Source organism: Mus pahari, chromosome 3 (genome assembly GCF_900095145.1).
Source record: "Mus pahari chromosome 3, PAHARI_EIJ_v1.1, whole genome shotgun sequence".
Classification (NCBI taxonomy): Eukaryota; Metazoa; Chordata; class Mammalia; order Rodentia; family Muridae; genus Mus; species Mus pahari.
In genome coordinates, this window is record NC_034592.1 from 96,003,512 (window position 1) to 96,014,081 (window position 10,570).

A 10,570-nucleotide genomic window follows, 5' to 3' on the forward strand; every position below is an offset into this window, starting at 1 on the left:
CTCTCTCTCTCTCTCTCTCTCTCTCTCTTTCTTTCTTTCTTTCTTTCTTTCTTTCTTTCTTTCTTTCTTTCTTTCTTTCTGTTTCTCGAAACAGGGTTTCTCTGTATAGCCTTGGCTGTCCTGGAACTCACTCTGTAGACCAGGCTGGTCTTGAACTCAGAAATCTGCTGCCTCTGCCTCCCAAGTACTGGGATTAAAGGTGTGTGCCACCGCACCCAACTTTGCACTTTATTTATTGTGACAGTGGGGTAAGAGAACAACCTCTAGTAGTAGGTTCTCCTTCCATCATGTGAATTTCAGATTTATTCAGTTGTCAGCTTTGGGGTCAGATTCATTTACCACTGAGCCATTTTCTCCAACCCTATTTCTGTTCCCAAGGAGTTTATAGTATGATTAGGACAGGAATATAAACACTAAAGAAAAATCACAAAAGGATCTAAGAACAGCTATATAATTTCTATGGTTTTGTGAAGTAGATCATGAAAGTAGTAAAATATATTTTTCTTAAGGAGCATGACTGGTGTATATCTATGGGGACTTTTGGGGGGTAGTGTTATTGTTATAGGCTTATATGAAAACACTTACATTTTGTCACAAAATTTTACTTCAGATATGTAATTGTTGGCTTAAACTGGCTTCAAGCAGTAATAAAAAGGTGGTGGTCAGAACTCTCATCTACATCAGAAATTATAAGTGATGGGTAAGTATAACTTTTAAGATAATTTGTGCTGAAATTTCTATGGAAAAGTATCTTAATTAAGCAAAGTAGTGAGTTTATTCTGTTATCATCATTGTATAATTTTATTTTTTTTATTTTCAGAGAAATATTAAACTGAGGTAATTTTTATTTATGAAGAAACATGCAGAGTCCCAAAACTCCTTATATCTCTGCTGCTAGAACCTTACCTTTTATTTTATGTTTGGGTTATTTTGTGACACTCTCACTGTGTGTCTTCAGCCCCAACATTCTCCGTGCTGATGTAAGACAGCATACCTACCTCAGCCCTTCCCTCCCAAGGGGTCACAACACAGCAGTGGTGGAGCCTTCACATGCACTGTGCTAGTAAGGTAGAAGAAAGACGCTGCCCTTGGTGCAGTAAGGAATGGAAATAGCCTGACAGGTCTCTGAAAATAGTTACAGTCAGCATGCCTTAGCTTAAAAATATGTGAGGAGTCTCCCAAATGATTTGAACTCAAGCCAGGCATGGTGGACCATGCCTCTAAACCCAGCACTAGCAAGGCCAAGGCAGGAAGAACACACGCTTGAGGCTAGCCTCAGCTGTATAGCAACCTCTGGGTTGCCAGATGGTGCTGAAAACAAGTCTCTCTCTCTCCCCCTCCCCAACTCCCTCTCAAATTCCATAATCTCTGTAGACTCAATGGAATTTTCTTCTTCATACCCAAGAAAGTTGTCCACTTGCTACAAATGCCTACTTGCTGTCTTGTCTACTTTGACAGCCAAATATCCATGAATTTCTGTGTGGCATGGGATATACTATTTTAAGAAGTTTCTTGACTTTGTATATGGTTTTCTACTGATATAAATAAATTAAAAGCAAGTCTGTATCTTACTATTTGTTTTCTTCTTTTTCTTTCTTTTTTTCCTTCCCTCAGAAATATTAAGATTTTAAAGCAACAGTTGAGTGGATTATGGAAACAGGAAAACCATCTTACTTTGGTTCCAGGATATACTGGTAATATAGCTAAGGTAATCTATATATGTAATTTAAGAGTTATGCATGAATGTAATATTGATCAGTATTGATATGCTTATCTGTTACAGGAAGAAGGCACATCGCTAGTTGGGATTTTAATATTTAAACTCCTAGAGGACATTGGTAATTTTAATTGCAGAAAGAATTGGTGGTGAGAAGTATTTCCACCCTGCTGCTGGGCATTTGCTGTCATGAGTAGTTATTTACCAGGAAATAAAACATTGTATGGTTTAAGGAAATGTTTATGTCACTGGCTCATGAAATTTTCCTGGGTACCTGTGTAAAAAGAAACAAATGAGATTGAGCATTAAAGATATCACTATATGTGATTGTACACACATTTCCCAGCTCCCTAACCCATCTTTTTTTATCCCTCCGTCCCTTACCTCTTTCTTTGTCTTTGTTTTTGCTCCGACAGTTTTACTATGTAGTCCTGGCTGGCCTGGAACTTGCTATGTAGGCTAGGTGCCTCAAACTCACAGAAATCTGCCTGCCTTTGCCTCCCAAGTGCTGGGATTATATATATCACCATGCCTGGCAAGAATTCTTTTTTGATTCACTACTTTTACTCTGCTTATTGACACAGTGAGTTTTTGTTTTGTTTTGGTTTGGTTTTGGTTTTTGAAGACAGACAGGGTTTCTCTGTATAGCCCTGGCTGTCCTGGAACTCACTTTGTAGACCAGGCTGGCCTCGAACTCAGAAATCCGCCTGCCTCTGCCTCCTGAGTGCTGGGATTAAAGGCGTGCACCACCACACCCGGCTTAGTCACTCTTTTTTCAAATTCATCTGACGTCCTTCAGAATCTTTCAATCAGACTAAAGTCTTAAACAGGTCTATTTTTCTGAAGTTGTTTGTTGCTTATGATTTTAAAGTATATATAACACTGTGAAGACTTTAGTAGAGCTGAAAAGCATTGTTAGGTTATTGTGACAGGTCTGTATAGTCAGGGCTAGCCTCATGTCACCATGGAGCCCCTCCTGGTGTTGAGATCACCATCCTCTTTCCTCAGCTCCCAAGTGCTAGGATCAGAGGTGTGTGCCACCATGCCTAGTTAACTTAATTCTCTTTTTATTAAAAAGGAAAAGCTTCTTATAAACATAGCTTTAAGATACTATGGTGATCGTGAAAATTGTCAAGTAATTAAAGTTTCAATGTAAAGTCTATAGTAAAATCTTTAGTATGATATCAGCCCTGAAATATGTTACTTATCAGGGAGCAATGGACGGGATGTAAAGTAAATAAGGAAAAAGAAACATTAAAAGCTATACATTTTCATTTAAAAATTTAAAAATAAATGTTTTCTTTGACCCATTCATGTGTATAGTACATTCTGGTCATACTGATCTTATCCTCCCACTATTTCCAGTCACCCTTCCTCTCCCAAGTCCCTGTTCCACCTTTATATCTTTTTCTTTTTTGTTTTTTGAGACATGGTTTCTCTGTATAGTCTTGACTGTGCAGGAACTCGCTCTGTAGACCAGACTGGCTTTGAACTCACAAAGATCTGCCTGTCTCTGCCTCCCATGTGCTGGGATTAAAATCAGGTGCCACCAGTGCCCGGCTTGCTTTTATATTTTCTTGCGTTTCTTTTGTTTTTGTTTATGAGCTGTCCACTGGGACATGAGAAAGTGGCTGTGGCACTAAAAACAGTGGCTTCCTCTCCCACAGCAGTCCTTGACTGCTCCATTACACCATTTGTTTTTCTCCAGGTTAAAAATCAGAGCAGATGAGTATAGGCTGGGGAATGGATCTGGAGAGGGGATCTCAAGGTCTCCTCCTTATAGAGGACCTGGCTTCACTTTTTAGTACACACACTGCATTTCAAAGCTGTCTGTAACTTCAGTTCCAAGAGATTCAGCGTCCCCTTCTGGCTGCTTCTGGCAGTATGCATACCTGTGGTGCACAGACATACAAGCAGACAAGCATTCATACACATAAAATCAAAATAAATTGTTTTTAAAAATAAGATGAAATTGTCAAATTGTGCCTTGGGCTTTGGTTTATATAGCACTTACAGAATCCCTGTACATTTTAACTGCAAAGCAGAGTTGTTGTAACACAGGAACCAAAACATTTACTTAGTGTTTGCTCAATGTTATTGAATATGTAGTATGTGTTTATTGTGATAAACATGCATATAAAATTTTTAAATAAGACTTCTTCCTTTTTAAAGGTTTCAAAGGGAACTAAGGCAAATTAAGAAACAAGCAGAAAAGAAGGCAGGTTGAGTGCATTTGTATTTGCTTAATTAACTGATGGATGTTTCTTTTCTCCTTTAAGGATGTAGATGCTTATTTATTACAGCTGCATTGAGAGATTTCATCTTCTAAAGAGTATTTGGTTATTCAGACAGCGCTGGATTATATGATCTCCCAAAGTAGGTCTCTCCTGAGAACCGAGAGCTGTGGAAGAAATAAAACCAATTTTTTTTTTCTTTTAAAAAGCCACATAATAAAACCACTAATGAAATCCTAACAATCTACTTCACATTGAAGTGGAAGCATGGAGAAGGAGCAGCATCAACTTCAATGAGGTGAAAGTGCACTATGAAGACTGTTTGCCTTTGCTGCACACAGAATTTAAATGACCATTTGGTAGCGTTGTTTAAGAACTACTGGGTCTTAACTCAGTCCTGCATAAGAATATGATTTATAGTATGCAAAAGTAAGACAGGACTTATTACCAGGAACTATAAAGACCAATATTAAAATTTTTATTGTGTTTTATGAAGAAACACTTAAATGTGTGCAGCTATTTTCTTCTGTCGGAAAGACTGCAAAAGTTTAAAATATAGTAAGTAATATTAAAAATTTTTGTCCACACTGATACTGTGTACAAATGCCTTAATTATTGATAAGCCAATGTGTTATAATACCAATATCTCTTTTTAAAAAAAATTTAAAGCAACCATGCTCTGGCATGATAAAATCATGGAATTAAATCAGGGGTTTACATTCATTCATGTAGAATGTTGTTGAAATATATTCGACATCACTTTTTTTAAACTTGAGAAATTTTTAGCATCTCTTGATTCTTTTTATCAGAAACTTCATGTTATGTTTGTATGTATGTGTTATTCTTATATAAAGAAAAAAGGTGAATATGTATTTGTATGAATGTTTAACTGGAAATGTCCATGGAGTTGGCTAATTTATATTCACTTTTTATTGTATATAGAGTTCTAATATTTTTCATTTCTGTAACATTTAAACTTCCTTTGAGTAAATTTACTAAATATTTCTATTTTTTGCTTTTTTAATTCTAATTTTATATGAAATCTGATTAATTCCTTGACACTAAATGTGTTCTGAAAAGTTCCATACAATGTTTCAGAATTGTTTACAGTTAATGCTGACATTGTACTTTAAGTTCCAACACAATGCATCACTACCTCCTCTAATGGTTAGTATGAAATTCCAGCAAACTATATGCAAGCATTTTTTGTGTTTTCTTTTTTTAATATAGTCATTTGAGGCATCAGTGTACTCAATTCTGGAATGTCATAACAGTTTGAATCGTACCTGTCTTAGATGGAATTGCAGTTGGCTACCATTCCTGCTGGCCCATTCATCATCTTTCTTTAATAAGGCTTGCAAGCTTCCAGAAAAGATAAATTGACTTCCTCTTCATATTCCAATGTACATCTTAAAACTGAAAACAGTGACTACTGAGACCCCTACACCCCTACCTGCCAGCATCTTTTCTTGCTATGGAGATGTTTAAAGTGTTATTTTTCACTGAATTCTGTTTTGTATAGCTTATTATTCCAGATATCTATGTACACCACAGAATGAATATCCATTGTAGTAATTGATTATTATATCCTCAGATTAGGGTCATTCCAGATGACTACAGTTTTGTGATTGCGAGGTGAGGTATGTAAGAAGTCATTCTTCATAATGTGGGAGTTTCATAACCCTCCATCATCCTGAAACTTTAAGATGGAAATTACAGCCTTTCTTTCTTAGTCCTTAGTTTTCACTGTCTTATTGAACCATTTGAGCAGGTTGATGTGGTTTGGTTGGAGTGTGATGCTAGTGAGACTGAGGATTTGAGTCTGATCCTTTTAAATTCATTAACTTCTCACATGCACAAAGAAATTCTGTGGTTTCGGACTGCATATTTCAGTATCCACTTAATAAATTCAGTTTGTGATCACAAAGAATGTGGTGTGCATAGTTTACTTCTCAAAGAGAAATAGAATGATTGATTTGTATAATAGTATATATAGATTTCCAGGTTTGAAGAGAAAATATTTAAAATAAGATCTAACATGCTTTATAGTTTTTTAGTTGCACAGTATCAAATAATATGGATTAGATTATTGACTAAACAGTATCTTTTAAAAAAATCAAAGTTCGAGTAAATGAAGTATCAATAAAAATTAAGTATAGTAAAAAGCAGTATTACTGTTTTAACAGAATTCTTTTATTTATTTATTTATTTATTTATTTATTTATTTATTTATTTATTATGTGTAAGTACACTGTAGTTGTCTCCAGACACTCCAGAAGAGGGCATCAGATCTTGTTACGGATGGTTATGAACCACCATGTGGTTGCTGGGATTTGAACTCCGGACCTTTGGAAGAGCAGTCGGGTACTCTTACCCACTGAGCCATCGAGCTATCTCACCAGCCCTTTAACAGAATTCTTATGCCTAAATATGTTTGTTGACATTGAATAAGATGGCATGCTCCATTTTTATGCTCTGGGCAATGAAAGAAGCAGCCTTACCTCGCAGCACACAGTCTTCCTTCTGCTTAATGAAGTGGTCATATCAGTTGGCTTTGTCTGCTGGAGGAAGAACCACAAATCTGACGCAGACTCATCTACAACTTACTACATGACTGCTAGAACAGACTGGATTCTTTCAGATGGAAATAGTGTCATGTGTTGAGAGGTGTTTATAGATATGTGCATTCTCCTTTAATTTTTCTAGCCATAAGATTGTACAACAAAGTCTGCAGTATTTACTCTTCTCCCTTCTTATTTTATGACAGGAGTATACAATAAAAAATGTATTCCTAAGCCTAGTATGGTGGTGGTACAAGCCTTTAATCCCATCACTTGGGCACCAGGCAGTGATTTCTATAGGTTTAATGACAGCCTGATCTATGTAGCCAGTTCATACCAGCCAGGATTACAAAGTTAGACCCTGACTCAAAAAGAAAACAACAGAAAATTTTCATCCTTAAACATTACATGCTTGTAATGTATAATACGTACTGAATCACTAACAACACTATACCAATAGAAATGAATATTGCATTGTAGCTAGCGTGCTGGGTACATTTTCCAATACTACATTTAGCATATTTTTTAATCAGTCTATTAAAATGCTGTATTTATAATTTCATCTGGGTGAAAACATTGAGCTAACAGTATTTTTGAGATAGTGTTTCTCTGAGTAGCACTGGCTGTCCTGGAGCTCACTCTGTAGATCAGGCTGGCCTCGAACTCAAGAAATCCATCCGCCTCCGCCTCCGCCTCCCAAGTGCTGGAATTAAAGGCATTGTCCAGCACAGTATCTTTTAAGAACCAAACTTTATTAAAAAGTTAAGTACAACTACATTTAGAACATTAAATCACCACATTGTCCTTTGAAGACTAAATTAGTCATAAAACCAGAAGATAGAGCTGCTGTTTATCAGTATTTCCAGTAAAGGCAACAGTAAAGTAAACCTGCTGGTGGGTTTTTATTTTCAAAATCTGTTGTAAAAATATTGCTTTGTTATTGCAGAATTTTTATTCTTCGAACCATTTTCAGATGTGAGTTTCCAAAATCTAGATAAGGATTCAGTCCCCAGATAGACCTCCTGAAGTACATTCTTTTACTTTCCTTTCCCTTTTTTCTTTTCTCTCTCTCTCCCTCCCAGGACCCCCTCCCCCCTTTCATTCATTCATTGAGACAAGACTTCTCTGTGTAGCTTGGCTGCCCTGAACTCACTCTATAAACAGACTGACCTCAAACTCAGATCTGCCTACTGAGTGCTGAGACTATAAAGGCTCGTGCCACCACCTGGCTTTGATTCTTATATTTTCATTCAAATTGTACAAATTTTTATTTACACCAAAGCTCTGGGAAGAGGTGAGGTTTTCTTTTTTTTCAAGGTAAGTAAGTAACTGAGTCCCAGAATATGTTGAACCACCAGAGGTGTGTACTTCCAGACACACCTTATTGTAGATGTTGGTTTTCAAGTTTTGGCTTATGCCCTTAAGATCCCTATTGTTACCATTTGAAAGACACCTTGAGAAAACATCTTAAAAATCACCATTTGTTCCTGTCATTTCCTTTGGCATCTGCATTTGGAGTGTAGAAGAGAAACTATATTTTGGTTGACCAAGTAAACATGCTTTTTCTTTTTCTTTCTTTTTTTCTTCTAGAAAACATTGTTTACTATTAAGCATGTATTCTTAAATGTAGCTCCAGGATTTAAAGTTATATATTCTGTTGCCCATTGAAAGCATCCACTGAAATATCTTAAGACATCCTGGATTCTGATGTTCCAGAGTTGGCCTTATTTTATATTTGTTTCCCTTCATCTACTGCCTGTACAGACTCAAAGTCTTCATGGGTCCTGGATTAGCATTCTTACTGAATATCCCTTATATCAGTTATTGCTGAGATGCAAATGTCTTCCTCTTGAACTATTTCTAAATCATTTATCAAGTACTGCTACTGCAACCCCTAAATTTTTCTCTGTTTATTACCTTTCTTAATTTCTCCTTCCATTAAACTAGAGGAATTGCTACATTATTCCAGTAACTTTTGTCCATTTCATTGATCCTGCATCTTTACATCCCATTCTGTATACATGCTGCACCAGGATAGTTTGTAAGGCAGACATCCTACTGTGTCACTCTTTAAGGTCTTTTAAGAGAGTCTACAGAAATAGTTCAGTCAGTAGAGTGCTTGCGCTGCAAATGTGGCGACTTGAGTTCAAGTCCCAGAACCCTTGTTAAAGAGCCAAACGTGGTAAGTACAGGGGAGACAGGTGCCCTGGGGCTCTCTGGCTATTCAGCCAGCCTAACCTACTTTTGAGATCATTGTCTTCACATACACACACACACACACACACACACACACACACACACACACCAACCCACCATCTGTTCCTGTCATTTACTTTGGTATCTGCACTAATTGTTCAGATAGACATTCCTGATAATGACACTAGAGGTTATCCTCTGGCCTCTATACATCATCTTTTAAAGTATTGTGTCTTGTTAACTCTTAGGCAAAATACCTAATTTGTAATTTGTTTTGAGACAGTGTTATATTCCCACATTGTCCATAAACTTGCTAAGTTACTATTGGATGATCTTAAACTTTGTTGTTCTTGTTTTTACATTTTGGGGTGAGTGGGGAGTGTGGAAGTCAGAGGAAAGCTTGCAGGAATAGGGTCTTTTCTTCTGCCATGCGGGTCCTGAACTTAGGCTTGGTGACAGTGTCATTCCCTATTGAAACATCTGGTCAGTGGTGACCTAGAACTTCTGATCTTTCTACCTCAACCTCCCAAGTGGTAGGATTATAGACCTGTTCACTGTACATGGTTTTTTGCAGTGCCAGTTCATTGTTAGGCAAGTACTCTGCCACCCAAGCTACATGGTCAGCTCCACAGTTTATTTTTACAGTTAAGGAGGCTGAAGAGTTTAAGCATGGTGTGCCAGCATCTGCTTAGTGATAGTTTTCATGCTACGTCACATTATGGTAGTCCAGGTCTTTCTTCCTGTTGTCATAAGGTCACTGAAGCTATCATGGGGAGGCCAGCCCTCATGATTTACTGAATTCTTATTATCCCACCCTAAATTTCCCATCTCTAAATACTGTTAACTATGAGCAAAATTTGATGCATATTGTGCCCATACTTATATTATCACCTCTCTTCAGTTCAAAAAGCACTAGGTTCAATTTTTTGGGTACATTGTGCTTCTTCTGAAAATGTTTTGTTCACCTCAACTCTGCCTGATTCATTCAGTTAATCCCTTTCCTGGGAAAGTCTCTGTAGCTTCTGTGGCTAGTGCAGGCCTCCACTGGATACTCGGTAGCCCTGTTTTCTTACTCCAGCTTATCAGTGTTCTATGATTGACTGTCTTCTCAGCTAGATTGGTAGGTCCATGAGGCCAGAAGACTGGTCCCTCTCAACCCCTGGTAGTTGGCACAAAGCCTGGCAAGTAAGTGGTACTTTTATTTCTTACACAGTTAAGCAAATCTGTGGGCTCTTTGGACCTAAACTGTATAAAGTAATTTAATTCTTCAGAGTTTGTTCTCACAACTTGGCAAAATAAATAGGTTCAGAATAAAAACAATTCCATTTTCTCCCTTTTGTTTTAGGAAACTGGGTTATGAATGTGCTACAACAAAGTCAAACCACACAAAGCATATGACTCGTAAAGGTTGTTACATTTGTTTTCTTTGCTGTATTGTTTCTGCATTCCACATAAAATCTGTACAAGTGAGGACTACTTATAATATGCAGTGGGTATCTTCATATAATGTGTGAAATACGTAAATTCTCACAATTGAAGAATGTCTCTTGGGTGTTTTCCATTTTTATCTAAAAGCAATTTAGAGTTATCACAATGATTTTAAATATTTAAAATCACTAAAGAAGATACTGATTTCTGAAAACATTCCCCCCAAAATTTTAAATTTTAAAATTTTTCCACTCATATCTTTGCTCTCCTCCCTATTGTCTCTCTAGTCCATCTCCCCCAGATCCACTCCTCCTTTTCCCTTCAGATAGGGCAGGCCTCCCAGAGATATCAGCAAAATGTGGTTACAGTAAGATTAGACATATTTGGGGTCTGGAGAGATGGCTCAGCGGTTAAGAGCACTGACTGCTCTTCCA

The 10,570-nt window shown here is 37.1% G+C and overlaps 1 protein-coding gene across 1 annotated transcript in view; it reads left to right on the forward strand.

Annotated features, from left to right (window-relative positions):
- The window catches only part of Katnbl1 (katanin regulatory subunit B1 like 1), a 38,280-nt gene extending 33,321 nt beyond the window's left edge, over positions 1–4,959 (forward strand). Inside the window, exons 8-10 of the mRNA XM_021193749.2 lie at positions 611–700; positions 1,615–1,708; positions 3,997–4,959. Coding sequence (XP_021049408.1) covers positions 611–700; positions 1,615–1,708; positions 3,997–4,029 — 217 coding nt within the window. The 3' untranslated portion in view covers positions 4,030–4,959. The remainder of the gene's footprint in view (positions 1–610; positions 701–1,614; positions 1,709–3,996) is intronic.
- The last annotated feature ends 5,611 nt before the right edge of the window (positions 4,960–10,570 follow it).